This window comes from Ptiloglossa arizonensis, chromosome 7 (assembly GCF_051014685.1).
Source record: "Ptiloglossa arizonensis isolate GNS036 chromosome 7, iyPtiAriz1_principal, whole genome shotgun sequence".
NCBI classification, from domain to species: Eukaryota; Metazoa; Arthropoda; class Insecta; order Hymenoptera; family Colletidae; genus Ptiloglossa; species Ptiloglossa arizonensis.
In genome coordinates, this window is record NC_135054.1 from 20,436,466 (window position 1) to 20,458,770 (window position 22,305).

A 22,305-nucleotide genomic window follows, 5' to 3' on the forward strand; every position below is an offset into this window, starting at 1 on the left:
CAGGTTCAATGAGAACAAAATTGAGAGTAATCGGAGTAGAGTTGAATGTTTAGAAAAATTCACCATGAGCCAAAATTCGTGGTACAAATTGAATCAATGTTTCATTTCGATAAAAAGCATCTACTGTAATAAATAATCGATGGTTGGAATTATTTTCAAGTTTCAAACAAATATCCTCGACGAACCGAAGAATTATGTCTTCGATCGCACCGTTATCCCAACAACGATCGTTTCCCCGATAAATCGGGATTTTTATCTTGTATTTGTTAAGTATCGCGCGCACCGACCGTTTAAACGAAAACAATAACGTCAATGGTAGGTGCAACAGAGCCATTTATTATTTCCGTTTAATCTTGTTCCGTTCTCTTTTGTAAATAATAAATAGCTGGTTGGGATCGCTACGAACGTTATCGATTTTATCGCAACGAGCACCGTTCCTAATAATTTAAGTGAAAAATATTTACCAGAGTAGTATTATTTTACATCCACCGGGAGATATCGCTCGGGGATACGGCACGATAAATTAATCAATCTGGACCCAACGGAGAACAGTTTTAAACAAAATCTGAGCTATTCAAATCGAGCGTTTCTCGTGGAACGGAAGTATTAATCTGGTATTCCGGTCGATTCGAGCAATCGCTTGCCCACCTGTTCTCGATATTCAGCGAACAAAATTCTTATAACTTGATTTCGTTTTTAATAAACTTTCGATCGTTCCTGGAAACGACTCGAAAAGTATCGTTCGAAAACGAACCTGGATATTTATTCGGCTGGAAACCCATTAAGTTCGATGATCGAATCGACGAATCGAAGAACGGGTCTAAAATTAAATACTTTCGAATAATTTCGAAATTACAGGGTGTCTGGTAATCGGTGGTAGAAACGACAATATAGTTATTGCACGTGAGAAAATACATCGAAAGCGTAAAATAAATTTCTTTCGTACAAGAATTCATTTTCTAGAGAATCAATTTTGCAAATTTAACACGTCTGACCATTACTCGTTAATACTACTTGTATCGATGTTCTTAGATATTAATTCTAGTACGATATGATCTACTTTTCCTTGTCTTTTAATTAAAATGGAACAAGTTTAAACGAATGATACCGCATGTTTGTTAATGCTTACCTCGTACGTAAGTACAATCAGCAAACAATGATCAGACACACCAGATAAGAAATCGCGCGCCTACATTTTTCTCGTAATTTTCCCCTAAACCAGACCACAAACGGACAAACACCGTTCTAAATTTTCGATTCGTTCTCTCGTATAAAACACCATCCCCTGTACCACCTGTTATCGGACACCCTGTATACACCAGGTCGGAAAAGTTTCCGAACACTTGACCGAAGCTCTATCAATCTTTCAACTGCTGTAACTTGGTGAAAAATAACCGTACGACAATCTTCGCGGGGTGATTTTAAAGCTCGAACCCTGTACTTTCGTACCTCTGAATTGAATTCCCCTGAAAATCCTCTTACGGTAGAAAAAAAATTAAAATAGTAAAAACGGTCGGAAGAGAAAATGGAAAAATTCCAAACAGCTCGCGATTGTTTAAAGAATTTTTTCTACGCGTTTGAAATGAACATTTCCGCAATCTCGCGACGGAATTTGTTCCTACGAGAGGTTCCTCGTCGGTCACCCTTCGGAGAATCCTTCTCGCAGCGGGTTCGAAGGCGTGCACGCGAACCTTTCCGGGGCGTCTATGCAAATTTCACCGCGGCGCACAGTCGTCGGGGAAGCGAATCAATGGAAGCCATTACGGGCTCGGATTATTCCGGGAAATTCGCGGAAAGTAATTAATGCCGGCTGTCGGGGGATTCAATTCGCTCGTATAAATATTGCAATCGTCGGTTAACGAACTTCCGTCGCGATCGACCCGACAAGAATCGCTATCGAACTCGACGAAGACCCATCTAGACATCGAACACGCTGGAGAATATTCAAACGGGTCAAGAATACGAAACTCGTTGCAGAGAAACCGGTGGCGGGGCGGGAGGTGGCCGGAGGAAAGCTTTGAAAACGTCTCGGACCGAAGTAGGCTCGAAAACCTTGAAACTTTTGGAAGTCTCGACTGTCTCGAAAGCCTCGGGAAAGTTTCGAAACCCTTGGAACGATACTGGTCGTTATCGTTGCGATACCGTAGAATTTTCTTCTTATCATCCGACACGAGTCGTCTTTGTTTCGGTATTCCACGCGCACCTGGCTCGATCGCAAAGCTCTCGCGAAATGCTCTAACCCTGAAAGAACCAACATTCCGCTCGAGTGTCGCGCTTTTAAGGGAGAAACCTCCTCGAGCCACTTGTGTCTGATAAAAATATCGATGTATTAACAAAGGAAAGAGATTAGAAAGTATCAAGAAGAGAATGTAGAATTAAGTATTAACGTAGTTATTGACCTAGTCTTGAGAACGGTGTAAGAGTGCAGTAGAAGGAACAAAGTAGACAATGAGAATGAATAATACGATTTTTAGAAGAGAGAAATTCAAAGAAAATTTACTAATCTTTGTAGAATCGAGGCTTGGTCTTTCTTGATTAGAAATATTTTTCCAAGGTTTGAATCGCATCGATACTCGATGTCGATCGGTCGTAAGTTGACCGAGCGTGGGGGAGCAATTTTTAATAGAAGGGAGCCAGTCTTCGCGCGAAAGTAAATTTGTTTTTAGGGAAACTGGTCGGTGAAGTTTCACGGGAAAGTTCGCGAGACGTCGAAGAATTCATCGCGGATTTTTCTTCGCCGAAGGAACATTCGGACTTGGAGATTTATCGTCCTGCATGATTTCTTATCGTCTCGTTTCTCTTTATCTCGTCTCTCGGTGTATATATATATATATTTTTTTTTTTTTAATTTCGTTACAGACTTTCGCGAGTCTCCTCGAAGAATGGTCTCTTTAACGTGGATAGAGAAGTAAATTCCTCTGCTAATAAACCTCGCCGTGCAAACGGAGCTGCTCGCGAGTAGGATCGCTCTCGTCAGGAATCCGTCTGTATGTTTTCCACATTCTTTCTTCGAGTCACGCGGTGCGTGATGGTCTCCCTTGAAACGCTGTACGTGTTCCTTTAACGCGTTGGAAATGTTCGGTGAATGGACGACGGGGAACAACGAAGCGTTCTAATTTTCGCCCGCGATCCACCAGCGAGCTTTTCACGCGTCGAGAGAACTTTACGCGTTCCGTAAATTGAGTCGCGCGTGTTTCGTACTCACGAGACTCGATCCGTTACATTTTTCACCTCCTTACGTTCTTTTTTCTGCAAAAATTCAACTCTCGCGCGGTATCAACACCCATCGCGTCGGATTACTCCAAAACTAACATTAATTACGGTCGACCTATTTTCGCGCCGAACTGTATACGGTAGAAAGTTCGTAAAATTACATATAGCTGATCAAATTGTTCAAATGGAATTTCCACTGATATAAATATATGTAAAATAGTTCTTCCAGTTCTTTCGTTTACTTCGAGTGCAACGTACAACAAATTCTGCGATTAATATCTAGCAACGGTTTTGCACGATTGCATTTGCACACAGTCTCTGTACTTTTCAACGTAGGTCTTAATGTGGCCATTTTGTTTTTCTCATCAAGGTCTCTGGAATATCGTGGACCGTTGTGAAATAATTTCGAGCAAAGAGGAATTCGTTCCTCGGGTGAGAAACGAGTTACGTTCTTAAGTAGACCGTACAGGGAAATTGAAGGTTCCTCGATGGAAAATGTAAATGACGACTGAAAATGTGCGCTGTGCAAGAGCAATAACAAAAGGGCAGAGTTTACGGGTAGGGAACAGGGCACGAGAGCGGTGTACATGGTCGCTTCAAAGGTGAATCTACCTAGGTTGATGGAAAGCTCGGAGCCAAAGGTCGATCGAAATAAAAAGGTTCCCCGAGAACATCTCAAGACACTCCTGAGCTCTTCCTTTGGCGAGTCGGGTTCACGGATACATCAAAGGGGCCCCGCGACGACACTTTGCCGGTAAACTTGCCGAGTATTTAACTGAAAATTCATTTGCAACTCGACCGACTACTTTGAAAGGGTTTCAGTCCGAAAGTTCGACGGAAAGAAATCGAGATTCCGCGTTTCCTCGAATATTGCACGGATCGAGGGGCGTTCAGAAATTGGGTTCGAACCGAGGGGAGATCGTTGAGGGGCCAGGGTCGCCGAAACCGAAACGTTAATCAATCTCCGCGACCGATAAGATGAATTGCACCGGGGGACAGCCTTGAGCGTGGCGATTAATTAAGGATCGTATCGTCTGCGATCGAATCGGTGTCTATAGCTCTCCCGTTATCGAGTGTTTGTAACTCTCGATGCTTCGTCCAAACGTTTCTCTCGCTAAATTTTCAATATTCTAATTTTTCACGACCTTAGATTCCTCGTAGCTTAGGTGTATAGGTTTCTTTATTTACAATAATGGACAATTCGACGTATTATATTTCGCAGCATTTCGCGAGATGGAAATTCGATTGAATATTTGACTATAGGGGTTGCATTTATTGTCTTCTCTTCACTCTCCCTGATAATGTCACTCATTCTTCCTGTAATAAATCTCTGGTCTTCGGCTCGCCACTTCACTCTCTCTAATAACAATTTTCTTTTTTTCTCTGGTATATCCTTGATCTGTAGCTCACCCCTCCACTCCAATAACAATTTTTTTTCTCCAACAAATCCCTAGTTTTCAGCTCACCCCCTCACTCTCTCCAATAACAATTTTATTTTCTTCTCTAATAAATTCCTAGTCTTTGGTTGACCCCGCACTCTCTCCAATAACAATTTTATTTTTTTCCTAATGAATCCCTACTCTTCATCTTTCTCCCCCACTCTTTCTCTAATAACAATTTTATTTTTTCCCTAATAAATACCTACTCTTCATCTCTCTCCTCCACTCTCTCTAATAAGAATTTTCTTTTTTTCTCTAATAAATTCCTAGTCTGTGGTTCACGCCCACACTCTCTCCAATAATAATTTTATTTTTTCCCTAATGAATCTCTACTCTTCATCTCTCTCCTCCACTCTTTCTCTAATAACAATTTTATTTTTTCCCTAATAAACCCCTACTCTTCATCTCTCTCTCTAATAAGAATTTTCTTTTTTTCTCTAATAAATTCCTAGTCTTCGGTTCACTCCACACTCTCTCCAATAACAATTTTATTTTTTTCCCTAATAAATCCCTACTCTTCATCCCTCTCTTCCACTCTCTCTCCAATAACAATCTTCTTTTTTTCTCTAATAAATTCCTAGTCTTCGGTTCACCCCACACTCTCTCCAATAACAATTTTATTCTTTTCCCTAACGAATCCCTACCCTTCATCTCTCTCCTCCACTCTCTCTCTCTCTAATAAGAATTTTCTTTTCTTCTCTACCAAATTCCCAGTGTTCGGTTCACCCCGTCGCTCTAATAACAATTTTCTTTTTTCGCTCTAATAAATCCCTAGTCTTGGGCTAGGCGGAACGTCCCAATGATCGGCGATTTCCGACGATCCGAGTTTCCGTCAGGGTAATTCGATTCCCAGCCTCGCCTTCGACCCTTCGTTTCATACGAGAAGACGTACACGCGCGTCGCCTTGAAGTCTCTTAGCGGAGACTATCGGCGTCGACACCTGACACCGTCCTACCGGCAAATTCAATCCAATTTCCCCGTCGTTCGTCACTTCGTCCTCTTTCACGAACCTCGGCTCCCGGAAGCGTGTAACGCGTGTCCATTCGGCTGATAAACAGGATGGAGGACATCACGCATCCGAGACACCGGGTGGAACTCGTTCTTCCGGTGTCTTTCGTCGACCAAACATTTGTCATCGTTCGTTCACAGAGATTTTCCTCTGACGGATCGTCCCTGACACAGATCGATCACTCGGCTGGGATTCGAGAAACCGACGAATTTTATTTAATTATTTTTCCCACTTCCACCTACCCTTATCGAGACTTCGTCTCTCGAGGATACGAATGTATGTTTTTTCGATGTCACAACTGCTGGAAAAATAATACTTGCAATTTTCTATGCGATTTATTACCAGTCTTGATCCATAGGAAAAAAAGGAACGAACGTTGTAGGATTGTATAGCGTGTTCTCTCGGGTCAGTTTCTTTCTTTTGTGATTGTTAAGGGTGGATATAGAAGCTAGAGAGGGAGTAGGAAAATTACAATGGAAATTGAAACGTACCGTGTCGTTTCTTGATTTTTTTCTTTAACAATCAGGTCAAAGTAGACAACAAGGGTGACTTACGAGGGGAAGTGTGATTCGATGTTGCATCGTGGAACGTTTAAACATTGACGGATCACCGATGGATAGATTGATCAGTTCCATTAATGTTGAAAATCATTTCTCAACTTTTCCATTAATCGACTTTTCAACCGGGATTATTTTCCTTCTAGAGGTACGAAATGTTTTTGGAAAAAAAACTTCCTCGTGTTCGCAATAGTTTTCAAGGTAGCATTAGGGTTCGAAACTTTAGAAGCTTCGTCCTACGAACTCGAGTTACCATCTTAAAAAGAAATATGGAAAGAAAAACATACTCCCGTTACCAAATTCTTCTTTTCTCCAATCCAACTACAAACATTTCGAATGTTACATTTCGAAGAATAAAAATACGAGAGAAACAGTTCTCACGTTGAAACAATAAACTGTACCAATAATCCGCGAGTAACCTGTATCGCGCTAAATACTAAATAGATATTATTAATCACGTATTTGGCAACTTTCAATCTCTACTTCCAAAGCAATTCCATTTGTATTCAATCGTTTAGAAAGAGATTGATAATGTTGAACATTTTTAAATAACAAAAGTTAATTTCACTCCAAAGGACTCCATTCTAGTATCTCCATCCTCACTTTATCCCCCTTGATAAACATCATAATACAAACCCATGAATTTTCGAACCTCCTTCTTCCAAGCTCTGTACACTTCAGTAACAGTGCCCAGAAAATCGCGAACCATCCATTGGTGCAAACATATTAACAATAACTCTCCAAGTGTACCAGTACCGTAGCAACCTTCCGCGGGTTTTAATCGAGCAAAGCTCGCGAAAAGTTTCGGTCGAGTCCCAATGTCGTCGACTGAAAAGCTGCAAAGTTGCCCGAGCGTCTTAACGTTGCAGCGACCGCTCGTAAACGTTTGAATTTCCCGATACGTTTGTGGCGGCACTACCCACGCTTGCCACCAGAGGGAAACTCACCACCAACCGTTTCCCGCAAGTTCCCGTACCTGCTCCGATCGCTATATATACGACCTCTTACCGATCTTCCAATGTCCCGGCGTATAAGGCAGGGCCTGCTAGGATGCCTTACTGACGAGTCCACTAGCAGGCCCGGGATAAAACGCTTATCCCCACTCCTTTTCCTATTTCCGTTCTTACCTCCTCTTAAACATCTTCTTAGCGCCGCCAAACGTTGAAAACCGCGCGCGGAGTTTCGCGACCTTTTCGAGATGTTCGATAGTTCCGCGACAGGTCCTCGCGGTTCGCGGTAACCTCCGTGAGGTGAGTAGAGGTGGCGAGGTGGGTCGTCGCGGCCAAGTTTCCGCTCCGCTCGTAAATTCGTGGCGCGTCGCGCGAAGTCTTGTCTGGCCTGATCGTTATGCATAATGCACGCCGCAGAGGGCGGCGCGTAAAGGAAATCGATTAACAGGCCAATTTCGAAATTCATTAGTCGATCGGCCCTGAATATCGCCGCGGAGTTGCTGCATGCCAACGAGCTGATTAATCGGAACTCCGCGGCGAACTTTCAACGCGTCGACGACACCTGCCGCGGATTAGGCCCGCTCCGTATCGAGCGTTGCATCGCGCACCGCTGTGCAAAGTAGTGCACCGCACGATGCACTGGCTTGGACGGTGCAACGCGTTTGGTGCACCGTTTGGTCCTTGCATATCAATTTTAGCGGTCGCTGCAGGATACTCGCGATTATTTTTATCGATAATTGTCAAGGAAGGGGTACAGTCGGGATACTTGAACACTGATCGAAAATTTGTAATCGTCTTTGTACATACCTTTCTCGTTGCACGAAGATTGCACTGGTTGTGTGTTACAATTATTTTAGAGTATCGAATGTATTGTAGTCGTTTTGGGATATATCGATGTATCTTTTACAATAATCACGATTATTTTAAGGTATTTAATTTAATGGAATTATTTTAGAAGATATGACCTGGATTGGGACATATTGTTCGTTGACTAGTTAGAATTTTCTAATGTATTTAGTTTGAATGTAGTGTCTTCTTTTTGTCGAAAAGCTTGACTTTAAAAAAACTCGCGATAAATGAATCATGAGTTACGATGAAAAAATGTTTGTTCTTACCGTAGAAATTTTATTTTGTTTCCTTCGAAAGTAGTGAATACATTGTAGAAGTAATTGTATACGCAAAGAAATTATCCAGCATAGAAATCTAGTATTTGCGCAATCCGAACCGTAACTCCAAACCCTCCCGCATCAAGATTAACGGAAGAGGGTCAGTGAACCTTTTGGCGGCGCTAAATTAAAGTATGTGAGGAAGGAGCGAACGGAATATATAAGGAAGTGGGGATAAGCGTTTCATCCCGGGCCTGCTAGTGGACTCGTCAGTAAGGCATCCTAGCAGGCCCTGCCTTATACGCCGGGACATTGGAAGATCGGTAAGAGGTCGTATATATAGCGATCGGAGCAGGTACGGGAACTTGCGGGAAACGGTTGGTGGTGAGTTTCCCTCTGGTGGCAAGCGTGGGTAGTGCCGCCACATAACCCCCTTGCCAGTGGTAAACGATACTTTGAAGTTCCGTCCTGATGTCCCAGTGGCGTAGGTATTTGTTCCGTTGTTCGGTGGCACAACAAGGCACAGGAGGAGGTTGTCTAGAGTAGTGGACGAGAGGAATGGTTCTTTTTCGTAGTAAGGCCCAGCTGCTGTCGATTACGAACTACGCATGGCGAGCCTTGTATGCTCAAGCCGCGATTTTTGCTTGTTGTCCGACGTTGATGCGTGAGCGCGTACCGGTACTTATGAAACGCATCCGTGTGGTCGGTGAATAATGTCGACTAAAGCTGCCTGCTGTCCTCCTGGGGTTGATCCTGATGGTTAGCCGGAAGTATAGCGTCATATCGTCGCTGGCAGGTAAAGGAGTCAACCCTCGGAGAGGGGGATTTACGAAAAATCGGCCTTTACACGTTGCGTTCCATCCATCGTCTTGTGCTGCACCTCTACTGCTGCTGTGCTGTTGTCCAGAAGGTTGCGTTGGTTCTTAGACGGGGTCACCACTTTGGCGGCGCTAAATTAAAGTATGTGAGGAAGGAGCGAACGGAATATATAAGGAAGTGGGGATAAGCGTTTCATCCCGGGCCTGCTAGTGGACTCGTCAGTAAGGCATCCTAGCAGGCCCTGCCTTATACGCCGGGACATTGGAAGATCGGTAAGAGGTCGTATATATAGCGATCGGAGCAGGTACGGGAACTTGCGGGAAACGGTTGGTGGTGAGTTTCCCTCTGGTGGCAAGCGTGGGTAGTGCCGCCACAACCTCATCTACAAGCCTCCCACGCAGTTTCTCCGTTAATCAGTGCCGCGTCACGCAAGTCACGTAACAAAGTGCGGTGGTGCAATTGTTTTCTCAGTTAATTCCAGGGCTGTGTCATCGTACGTTCGATCCAGCCCCGAGCCTCGAAATCTTCGAGACGCGAGAATTCCAGCAATCGAACCCCATCTCGCTCACGGGTAACGCTGATCTCTGCCGAATTGTCTCGAGGAAACGAAACACGAACGAAAGTGAAGAAGACGAGGTGAGATTTGTCGAAAACTTGAGACGATCTCGCGACGAATCGACTCGATGCTGCAGTCGAGAGATCGACCGGATCGAAGCTAGCGAGCGCACGCGTACACTTAAGCACTCTCGTCTTTGAATCTCTAATGAAAGTTCGCGAAACTTGCAAACTTACCGTTGTAAACTATCCGACTTTACTCACAGAGGTGTCGAAATTCTCGCGCACTGAACATCCACAGCGATTGTAAAATTCAAGCAGGTTTCGCGAACTTCCGGTGTAAACCTTTCGTGAACTTTGTGCCTCGCGTAGAGTACATTTTTCGAACACTTCTCGTCAATTGATGATTTTTTTGAGTGTACAAGAGAGGCGTTGGCTCTTTACGATCCAAGGATTCTTCTTGTATGGAGAAAGGACGTCTCGGGAGAAACTTGTTCCAAGGGAAGAAATAATCGAAGGATCGTACATTGGTAATTTAACAAAGCGAAAGAAGATATAAAATAATATAGACACTTCTCTCTTTAACAGAGTTTGGGTAAGACCGAGTGAATTGTCGTTTCTTTATCGATTAGATTGCTAAGTTGAACCATTAACAGAGGATTGAATTGTTCTTGTGTGGAAGAGTTAGACACGTGGCTCCAGAAATCTGTGTTCCTGTTTCACGATTGAAAGAAAGTTCCCCGAGTTCGTTTAAGAGTTACTAAATCCTCGTTTCTTCATCGATTACATCGACGAGCCCAACCCTTAGAATTCCCTTATAGAACGAGACGCGTAACTTGATCGTTCTGAAAATCTCTGTTCCTCTATCTCAATTGAAAAAAGTTCTTTGCTGAGGGAAGAAAAAACACGATCCGGTTAATTTAACGGAGTGAAGAAGGGTATAAAATAATACGAACCGAATCCACGGTTCTGGCGGAGAGTTCGGTGAAGAGCTACTACTAAACTGTCGTTCGTTTATTGATTACATCGGAGCACCAGGACCGTTGAGGTAACGTGGTAGCCGTGGTGGTCACGGCGGCATAAAATCGAACTGTTTATCCGATCGAAACGCGGCGGGTGAACCGCGGTGGTTTTTCAGGGCTCAAGCGAGGACTCCAATCAAGTCGAAGAGTCCCACGGGGCATTGCGGTTGGTACTTCGAGCAGCCTCCATTACGTCCGACCGCTTCAGCTTGAAGAATGTCCTGCGGCAGTTCTTCGTGTCGCGAGCTCGTCGGTCTGAAAACAACGCGCTCACGGTAACATACATACCGTACACCGGGACGATAATAAGGAGCTTTTTCTTCCCGTGATACGGCCGAGGTAACGAGCACGACGCAACGTCGGCCAACTCGTTAACGAACGGCCATTAAATTGCCGTCATGCGATGCTTTCTTACGACCAATTTAATACCGTACGAGTGTTTGCGGCCATCGGTCGGGAACACGGACGAGTGGCGTGTCACGTGACGCGACAGCCACCACTACTGCCAAGAGAAAGGATTATTATTTACCGGTCTTCTTTCGGCTCACGCTCGCGGAGAAATTTCCGAATCGTTGGCAATCCACCACGGTTAACCCCATCTGTTTCTTCCCACCTTCCACTTCGTGCGATACCCGGTTCTTTCTTCCATGCTACTAATTTAATCCGACCGTGTTTTTCCCACTTTTTTTACTTCGAACCGAGTTTGCTCACGGCTTTGCGCAATAGTGTGTTCTTAAGGAGTGAAAAAAGATCGGAAGGTTCCTATTCCTGTCTTTTGACCGTCGTTCTATGCACTCGTCGGTGGTGATGCATTTTTCGTGAGCATTTAGCGCAAAGGAGTAACTGTTTCTTCCCACCTTCCACTTCGTGCGATACCCCGGTTCTTTCTTCCACGCTACTAATTTAATCCGACCGTGTTTTCCCCCTCTTTTTTACTTCGAACCGAGTTTACTCAATAGTGTGTTCTTGCGGGGTGAAAAAAAATTGCAAGGTTCCTATTCCTGTCTTTTGATCGTCGTTCTATGCACTCGTCGATGGTGATGCATTTTTGGTTAGCATTTAGCGCAAAGGAGTAACTGATGGGGTTTCCCCACTTTTTTTACTTCGAACCGAGTTTACTCACGGCTTTGCGCAATAGTGTGTTCTTGAGGGATGAAAAAAGATTACAAGATTCCTATTCCTGTCTTTTGACAGTCGTTCTATGTACTCGTCGGTGGTGATGCATTTTTCGTGAGCGTTTAGCGCAAAGGAGTAACTTATGGGGGTTGGGATGGAGTGAAACACGTGGTTGTTGCTTCACGGTGCACGCGTTTATTAACTTGAACGCGTGTGGAAGCTCAACCTAGATCCAGTCTAGATTTCTACGCTCAGTTGGAATTCTAGATATCCGGTGTTTCGTTCTAGATTGTCCAGTGATCGATTGTTTCTATCTTGACGTTGTATAATGGAAGGAATGGAAACGAACGCAGGGAAGAGCTTTGCGTTTTTAGAACTTTGAGGTAGAACGAAATCAACGCTTCGTGGTGGGGGTAGCCGTTCGGTGACCTTGAGCGGCCAAAACATTCTTGCCTCGCGCATTCTCTCCTCTACCTGGCACACTCGCGCTTCGTACGACGCGACAATTATCCTCGTCTTTCTCCTCGTTCTCCGATTGCAATTTCGATTCCTTCGAACGCTCCTATTTACTCGAAAGCGAGCCCCGTCTAAAAAAGAATTACAATCGAACCAAAGATCTCTCCGTCACCTCAAAATCCACAAATTTTCATCAGTCGTTCCCCCATTCGGTTGATCCGAGAATTGAATTTAAATACTTGTAAGCTCAGTCGACGAGTTCGAAGCCCGTTCGAAATTCAATGTTACTAGTTCCATTTAGAAGAGAGAACGTAATTGAGTATTCGCGGGAAAATTGAATAGAAATAAACAGTGGATCCCTTCCGAACTCTTTTCCAGTGCCTTTTGTTTGTTTCTTTTTTTTTCATCGTCGCCCTCTACCCCCACCCTGACCGTTTCTCCGTTTCACCGGAGATTACACGCAACGGGTCGACAAACATGACGATATGTCTTGCATATCTCTCGCGATCGTAAAAACTCAGGAATGAGAAAAGTGAGGGGTGAAGAGTTAGAGGGGGTGGGGGTTGGAGTAGGTGGTGCTTTCGTTGCGCTTTTACGTCGACTCTTGCCCGCCCTTATTTCGAATCGAGGAGACTCCTCCGGGTAGATAGCGACTGTGTGTTTCAACGTTTCTTCGTCCTTTCTGCTTTATTGCGAGTTCCGCTTCGGAGATACGGGCGGTGAAAAACAATGCAATTTCGTTATCAGAGCGTGCCGCGTTCCTCGAAAACACCTGACCCGTGAACGCGCGAGCGTGTTCCCTACGGTTTCTTTCGTATTCCCTTGCCCGTTTCCGCTTCGATTCGAAAGGGGACGATGATCCTTCAGCGGTGAACTTTTTCCTCGAAACAATTTCGAGATGCCGTTTCCAACGCAACAACACGGGATCGTGGCGTACGCTCGAGACGGAGGAACACATTGCATCGAAGGATCGCGAAACTTTCAGTTATATCTATCCATCTATCGTTTACTCGCTGCGTTTGTTAATACCTTGTCGTACCATTTAGCTCGACGAAATCAACCGGTAAGAAACCACGCGCACCGAACGAGAGATTCTCGAGAATTATTTTCATAGGAGCTTAAATACAAAATATTTCACTATTTTTAGTACATATGGTCCGATGAAATGGTACTTCGTTCCAAGAGTAAAATTTGCAATGTTGGCGTTTCATCTGTCTTTAATTCCACAAATTTGACTCGTGACACTCGCGTTTGGTCCAAAACATTGAAGTGAAACTCGTGGAAGTACATCAACGGGTTAAACCACGCGAATTGAATAAGAAGACGAGAAGAAGGGGAATAATCATCCATGATTTTTTCATAGCTAGCCACCGACCGACCGTTTCCATTCCCTCGAATTAACCGCGAGACCCTCGCGCCCAAACGAACGGATCCTTGGGAAAGGACAATACATCCTGCGCGCTTCTCGCCGCGATAACAACTTCAACGGCAAAACAAAAGCTCATTTGCAATTTTTATCCGTCCTGGCAACGCGTCCCGCTGTTTCTCCCTCTCTTTGCCTCCCCCATACCCCTCCCTTTGAGCGTTTTCTTCGCCGCGGAGTCGGTTGAAGCGCAGTTTTCCTTTCATGAATCACCCACCAAGTTCGCTTCCGTCAGGAAAAGTTTGAAGAAGTTCCTTCTAAAGCGCGGAATAATAATTTAAACCGTGGTCTCTTTTGTGCGACGTTTTCCACGGCCTCAAACGTACAACTGATGTAAACGTTGAGTCACCCGGGGATCTTAATTTCTCCAAATGGGAAGCTGGCTCTGTACAGAGACTTGCGGGAGGTCTAAGCAAAGACGTGGATTCTTGGCTTCGTTTTTTTTACGTTGTTTTACACCGGACCGAGTCTCTCGATATCGGGAAGCCTCAAGTGGTTCGTTTGGACTGGTACAATTCAGAGGAAATTTTTACTTTTGGGGAAAAATTATTTTCCAAAAGGACATTTACCAGAAACGACTACTTCGCGGTGGAAATTAAAGTTCGAGGATCTCTCGCTGAAAAATTCTTGGAGATTTTTAACAGAAGCTGCGCGTAGTCTGGGAGAATAACTTCTGTAAACGTATGGGGTGATGAAAAGTGTAAGGTGAGAAAAAAAATTTGGAAACGATGATTCGAATAATACGAACTTACGAAATTATTCTTGAAGAAGAAAAGAGAAGCTTGACACTTCGTTTCGAGGATTATCTTTCGGTGAATAATTCTTGGAGATTTTTAACCGAAGCTACGCACAGTCGCGGGAGAATTCCTTCTGTAAACACATCCCGAGACGTAGAAAAATATTCTACGAGGAAAGAAATTTAAAAACGCTAATTCGAATAATTTTCAACTCGCGAAGTAATTCCTGAGGATTAACTCTAAATAATTCTCCAAGATTTTAACAGAAGCCTCGTACAATCACAGGAAAATACCTTCTGTAAACACGCAAGATAAAAAATATTCTACGAGAGAAGAAATTGAAAAACGTTAATTCGAATAATTTTCAACTCTGTAAATAAGTCTCCAAGATTTTTAACAGAAGTCTCGTACAATCACAGGAGAATACCTTCTGTAAATACGTCGCAGGATAAAAAATATTCTACGAGAGAAGAAATTGGAAAACGTTAATTCGAATAATTTTCAACTCTCTAAATAATTCTCCAAGATTTTTAACAGAAGCCTCGTACAATCACAGGAGAATACTTTCTGTAAATAGGTCGCAAAATAAAAAAATATTGAGAGAAGAATACCAGAGAAGAAATTGGAAAACGTTAATTCGAATAATTTTCAACTCTCTAAATAATTCTCCAAGATTTTTAACAGAAGCCTCGTACAATCACAGGAGAATACCTTCTGTAAATACGTCGCAAAATAGAAAAATATTGAGAGAAGAATAGTAGAGAAGAAATTGAAAAACGTTAATTCGAATAATTATCAACTCTCTAAATAATTCTCCAAGATTTTTAACAGAAGCCTCGTACGATCACAGGAGAATACCTTCTGTAAACACGCAAGATAAAAAATATTCTACGAGAGAAGAAATTGAAAAACGTTAATTCGAATAATTTTCTCTAAATAATTCTCCAAGATTTTTAACCGAAGCCTCGTACAATCACAGGAGAATACCTTCTATAAATACGTCGCAAGATAAAAAATATTGAGAGAAGAATACCAGAGAAGAAATTGGAAAACGTTAATTCGAATAATTTTCAACTCTCTAAATAATACTCCAAGATTTTTAACAGAAGCCTCGTACAGTCATAGGAGAATACCTTCTGTAAACACACAAGATAAAAAATATTCTACGAGAGAAGAAATTGAAAAACATTAATTCGAATAATTTTCTCTAAATAATTCTCCAAGATTTTTAACCGAAGCCTCGTACAGTCATAGGAGAATACCTTCAGTAAATACATCGGGAGATGAAAAATGTTCCTCGAGGAGAAAAAAAAAGAAAAAGAAATTGAGAAAGCGCGATTTGGACGATTTTCGACGTCCGTAGTAACGCTCACGGTTCCCATTTAATTCGGCCACCCTTTATACCAGAGTGGCGTACGTGGTCTCGCGTGACCGACACTGTAACCGTCCCACACCGAACCACGAAACTCCGAAAACCCTAAGAAAGAACGGGCTCGACGCGCTCCTAGTCCTAATACACATTCTCTCTCTACCTTGTCGGTCTATTTTCTGCCTCGTAGCTGGGAAACCGCTCGGAAATTCCCCGACGACGGGGATATAGGACGTCGTCGACGGCGAGGACGACGACAATGCGCCGTCACGGGCCGCCCGCGGGCCCTCTTTTTTTATTCATACGTCCCTGGCTCGAGAGTTTATCCACCCACGAGATCGCGCGAGTACACATACACCTATACACACACCTCCGTGCCACACTTACGGAGAAGTGCACGCGTGTTACACGTATACACGCACGTTGAAACGTGTACACACACGTAATCGTGCACAATTGTGAACAAGTACACGCGTGTTGCACGTATACGCGCAGACGGTGGGCCGCGCGCACAGTCGTGCACACTTATGGACAAGTACACGCGTGTTACGCGTATACACACGTACACACACACGGTGAGACGACTACGTGCGCACACAACCGTACACACTCACGGAGAGATACACGTATACACACGGTGAGACGAGTGCACACACGCGCGCGTAGGAGGACCCGGCAGGCCGGTGGAGAAGCGAGAAAGCTAAACCAAATTTGCTTTTCTACACGGTCTGTGTATCTACTCCAATTTGCGCCGCCTTGGACCGGCCGAAAAAAGGCCTGGCTCTTGGTTTTTTCTTTTTTCTTTTTTCCTTCGTCCGCGCGGAAAGGAGGTCGCGCCGACGAAATTTCCACCCGGAGTCCTTTAGCGCGTTACGCTCCGCGCGAACAATGCCCGGCTCGTTCGCGCAGAGACCACCGTGACCGGATACGAACGAGAACTCTGGATACTTTTTGGATCCAGTCGCACGCCGGTAGGCTTATGGCGGCGAAATTTAATGCGTAACCGTGCACCGACTTCGTTACGGGATGTTTTTAACGTTCTTAAGAAACGAGGAACGCGTGACTCGGAGACTTGCTCTTGAAGTTGAAGGACGAAGAAACACTCGCGAGGATTACCTGGAATTGATTTGGAAGAGTGTTGATCGAGAGCTTGGAAATTATTTGGTAAAGTGTAGATGGAGAGCTTGGAAATGATTTGGAAGAGTGTACATCGAGAGCTTGAAATGATTTGGAAGAGTGTAGATCGAGAGCTTGAAATGATTTGGAAGAATGTAGATCGAGAGCTTGGAAACAATTTGGTAGAGTGTAGATCAAGAGCTTGAAAATTATTTGAAAGAGTGTAGATCGAGAGCTTGGAAATGATTCGAAAGAGTGTACATCGAGAGCTTGAAATGATTTGGAAGAGTGTAGATCGAGAGCTTGAAATGATTTGGAAGAATGTAGATCGAGAGCTTGAAATGATTTGGAAGAGTGTACATCGAGAGCTTGGAAATTATTTGGAAGAGTGTAGATCGAGAGCTTGAAATTATTTGGAAGAGTGTACATCGAGAGCTTGAAATGATTTGGAAGAGTGTAGATCGAGAGCTTGAAATGATTCGAAAGAGTGTAGATCGAGAGCTTGAAATAATTCGAAAGAGTGTAGATCGAGAGCTTGAAATGGTTTAGTAGAGTGTAGATCGAGAGCTTGAAATGATTTGGATCAGTGTAGATCGAGAGCTTGAAATGATTTGGAAGAGTGTACATCGAGAGCTTGGAATGATTTGGAAGAGTATAGATCCATAACTTAGGAATTATTTGGAAGAGTGTAGATCCATAACTCAAAACTAATTTAGAAAAGTGTAAATCGATAATTTGGAAATTATTTAGGTCTATGACAATTTCAGTAGGAATAAAGGGTGCTGAACCTACCTCTTGTCCGACTGAGTCATTCTACTTCCTCGAATCTTATCATTTTTTTCTCTTTCTCTCTTTTCTTTCTATTTGAAAAAACTAAACGCTGTTAGTATCAAACTATCAATTTCCTAAAAGTAATATATCATTCTTCTACAGTCTTGTTTCTCTGAACTACTCAGGGACGTATACGTCCTGTTCCTTTGTAAATTCTCTTAAGCATTGCAACGCAAAAATGACCGCTAAAATTATGAATAATATATTCATAACAAAGTGCACCGTACGGCAACATTGTCGCAAGATCGTTAAATAATGCATCCCTGATGAAGTACAGTGTCAGGTGACAACTCGAGGCTATAGAACTTGTCTTATCTACCATACCCCCACCACTCGCCCCACCACGTTGAAACCACTCCCTCGAGGAGCATATTCAACTCGTCGAGCTGTACATCGACGAGTCTGGTTCACTTTACAAGTGCATGTAAATTGTATTACCGTGAAATTGCAAAGGCAGACATTCCAGAACCCTTTCCATAGCTATCTTCCTTTCGCGTATCTACTCGTTGCTTAATCCGATTCGTGGCAACAAGATTACGTCCTTACTCCTATTCCACAGTCGGTGTATGCATTATGTTCTACTTACCGTTTATGTATTTCTCGTGCGTTTGATCGTCGGTAGCAATATCGACCAATTAGAGAACAACGTACCGGAGTTACCACCGACGGTGGGTTATTATCGGACAAGGATCGAGGTAATAGGAAGAGTCAACGAAGAAACTTACGTGAAGATCACGTGCAGAATGTCACCGATGAGCCCGTTATGTCTCAAGGAATGCTCCGAAGTTTCGCAAATTGCCCTCAGCAGACACTCGTGACCCTGATATCCGTAGCTGCGCAGAAAGTCGGGGAGCAAAGTGAAAAATAAAATAAGACCGTCTCTGACCCACTATGACTTCTAGGTCAGCCGCTGTGTATCTATATCTGCCTCCGCGTGTAACAGTTTCGTTTATCCAACCTTCTTTTTGCGCGCGCGAACACCGAGCAACGTAGTCGCAATTAAAAGAGCAGAGAGAACGACTATCGCGAGCCGAGGAACGCAACTATCGAGAAAACGATGGGGAAGCTCTCGAAGCAGCTTGGCCATCGACGATAAAGAAACGATGCTGGTACGAGAATCGAAGTCGAAGATCCCACGACCACCGAAGATCCAAAATGGCCGACGAAAGCAACAGCTGGCTCGGTGTAGCATCGAAACTCACTTGTCGAACTTGTTCTCCAACGCCTGATAAACCGTTGCTCTGTCCAAGCTTCTCCTCCTTCTTGTTTGCCCAGTTTCCAGCACGAAATTCTCCGTGGATGTGTTGGTCGGTAGAGTGTACGAGGCCTCGAAAAAATTCGCTATGGATACCGATTTGTAGGGGTCTTCCAGGGGTACAGCCAGCGCGAGGAACAACTGAAAGAAGGATACAGTCTCGTCGTTCTCCTCCCGATAATTTAATATCTCGAAGCTGTTGGAAATCGATGGACTGCCTGCGAGGAGTTCAAGAATAGGTTACAGTGGTCCAGGGGCTATAAACTTGAACCTCGAGGGGTGATTTCCAACGCCCTCGTTTCCTTAGCTCTTGATGGACACACTGCCTCTTCCGAGGAACAGTTTTTCGTTATTGAATTCTCCGATAGCCATGGATATCACAAAAGTGAAGACTCTACGTGGACAAAAATTTACCAGGACATAAATCTCCAGCAATTTGTCCACGATATAAATCTCGAAAATCAAAAATACACCGACCCTTAGAAACCTAGCGCGTCAGCCAAATCACACTCGATAGACACACTGGGTCTTCCAACGAACAAGTTTTCGTTATTGAATTCTCCGATAGCCATGGATATCGCAAAAGTGGAGACTACGTGAACAGAAATTTACTAGGACATAAATTTGTCTACGATATAAATCTCTAAAACTAAAAATACACCGATTCTAAGAAACCTAGAGTGTTATCCAAATTACACTTAATAGACACACTAGACTTTCCAAATCAACAGTCAATTTTTGGTATTGAATTTGTTATTGAAGTTTTCGTTATTGAATTCTCCGATAGCCATGGATATCGCAAAAGTGGAGATTCTACGTGGACAAAAATTTACTACTACACGAATCTCGAGAAATTTATCCACGATATAAATCTCTAAAACTAAAAATACACCGATTCTAAGAAACCTACAGTGTTACCCAAATTACACTTAATATACACACTAGACTTTCCAAATCAACAGTCAATTTTTGGTATCGAATTAGTTATTGAAGTTTTCGTTATTGAATTCCCTGAGGAGCTCAAGGACCGATGACTGCGGATATCTCAATATCGAAGACTACTCAGAAATGGAATCTGAAGAATCTCGAGAATCTTTCGAACGATTCGACACTTTTGAAACACCGGTTCAAAAAAGTACACCAATTCTGGAAGACTTAGTGTGTCCACCAAATTGCTAGATCCGTGAAAGGGTTAGTGTTCTGTAACGGTTAGCTGGAATTCTTCTTGGAATGATCGATCGTGATCTTCGAAAGCGACAAAAGGACCTCGATCCATGAATGGTTCTCCGAATAAAGACACGAGGTTAGAATCGCTTTGAAATCGAGTTCGATAGATCGGACAGAGGTTCAACTATTCTCGCGTTCGCACTTACACCCAGGGCGCTCTCCTCGGGGAACGTGAGGGCTCTGATTGGTCGATGAAGAATCTCAGCCAGCTCCGAATTCGGGGTTCTCGAACCGACTGGGCCGAGTATCAGCGCCAGATTGAACGTCAAAAGCCTATAAAGAAAGAGTTCACTTTCCTCCAAGAACAGTAAACCACACACGTTCGTCGTAAAAGGGATTCAATAAAACACCGCGTAAAAGTTGGCGCGCGCGAACCGAACGAACGCGCGGAGAAGGCGTAAATAAACCGTGCCTCGAGCGAAAACGTTGCAAATCACCTAACTCGCTCTTCAACATCCCCGAGATACGTCGGGTGTGTTTTAATCGACGTTGTAAATTAACCGACGAGTCTACCGAATTGTTCGTAATTGAAACTAATTTTCTGTAGAATCGTGTACTGACTACTCTCGCGAATCGTATCATTGAAACGAACTGACATTTAGATCACCGTGGGAGAAACTATCCCTGGGTCGAAACGGACCCGTGATCCATTGACCTTGCATAAATATTTCAAACAGAAATTTTGTCACTTCGTCGCACTTTTTCCAATTTCTAAAAAGTACTAATGGTATTATCGAACAAGTATGCCATTTGTAAAGAGGACAAATGGTCTCTATGGGTCAGAAAAGACCCAGGTACGAAGATCGATCAGTTTAAATTTAACTTTCCGTGTACTGTGATGGAAACACTGGTGGTCTAGAGAACTATAACGCGCAAGGTGAGAGAATTTTGCGTACAGTGATCGTAAATAATCGATTAACGATCTACTGTGCACCACACTGCAATAAATACACGAAAAGCGACGAAACAAAGTACTCGCGAACCGTGAACGCGATTAACGAAGTGTCGACGAGTGTCGGAAATGACTCTGGCACGGAACTCGGAACCAGAACGGTCGGAGGGTTAATCGTGGAACGTACGAAAGTTTTTTCCAATGGCTCGACATCCCTGAACACGTGAATTGTAAACTTACAACGGTGAGAGACTGGCCCGATGCACGGAGAGCGACTTCGAGCTTGTCTTCGACGTGGAAACCGGTTCGACAGCGATGTTTGCAGTTCGAGAATGTCGAGCAACAGCGAGGTAACCGGTGCTAATCGTTGGACGATTCTACAGGTTCCAGAACGAGAGAATAAATATCGGAGAACGTTAATTGGAAAGTGTTTAGAACGATTCCATCGCTAATTGAACCGCTTTGAGGCTGGTTTGCGTGTAACTTGAAGATTAGCGCCACGAAAGGTGTATTAATCGGCGAACGGAAGAATAAGAGATGAGTCGAAGACCGTTTTACGTTGACCCTTAAGTAGACTATATTTGTAATACTTTACGCACGTTGAGAGTCTTGAGTTTCTTATTTTGTAAGTAGGGTATTGAATATTTTAAAATACAAAGCAATCTGTCGATGTAATGACGAGCGGTAGAATCTTGAAAGATAATTTATCTTGGAATTTATATAATAATTTTTTAAAATACAAGGCAGACAATCTGTCGATGTAATGACGAGCAGTAGAACCTTCCAAGATAATTTATCTTGGAATTTATATAATAATTTTTTTAAATACAAGGCAGACAATCTGTCGATGTAATGACGAGCAGTAGAACCTTCCAAGATAATTTATCTTGGAATTTATATAATAATTGTTTAAAATACAAGGCAGACAATCTGTCGATGTAATGACGAGCAGTAGAACCTTCCAAGAAAATTCATCGTTTTGTTCTCTGAACGTGAACAGAGCATTGAATTTTCTTTAATTTAGTTACACAGTAGGCAATCTATCGATGTAATACAGAGTAGAAGTTTTCGAGATAATTTCCCGATTATTTTCTTCTCTATGTGTAAACAGTAAATTTTGTCGAAATTAATTACAAAGAGTAGACACTCCATGGATATAATATCGAGCAGTGTAACCTTCCACGATTCTTCGATTACCATTGTCTTCTCTGTA

The 22,305-nt window shown here is 43.3% G+C and overlaps 1 protein-coding gene across 1 annotated transcript; it reads right to left on the minus strand.

Moving 5' to 3' along the window:
• Positions 1 to 10,789: 10,789 nt before the first annotated feature.
• On the minus strand, positions 10,790 to 20,798 carry LOC143149673 (uncharacterized). Its single transcript, XM_076317243.1, has 5 exons — positions 20,706 to 20,798; positions 20,347 to 20,496; positions 18,921 to 19,114; positions 18,444 to 18,551; positions 10,790 to 10,925 (listed from the first exon to the last, which is right to left on the minus strand). The coding sequence occupies exons 1-5, from the start codon at positions 20,796 to 20,798 to the stop codon at positions 10,790 to 10,792; spliced, it is 681 nt and encodes a 226-aa protein (XP_076173358.1).
• Between the last annotated feature and the right edge of the window lie 1,507 nt (positions 20,799 to 22,305).

Excerpts from the sequence above, each read along its gene's own strand:
- LOC143149673 (XM_076317243.1), bottom strand. The coding sequence starts at position 20,798 with ATGTCAGTTCGTTTCAATGATACGATTCGCGAGAGTAGTCAGTACACG. Across the intron at positions 18,552-18,920 it reads TTGGAGAACAAGTTCGACAA|CTACGGATATCAGGGTCACG; the intron begins GTGAGTTTCGAT and ends CTTTCTGCGCAG. Across the intron at positions 10,926-18,443 it reads ATTCTGCACGTGATCTTCAC|ACCGACGAGCTCGCGACACG; the intron begins GTAAGTTTCTTC and ends CGTTGTTTTCAG.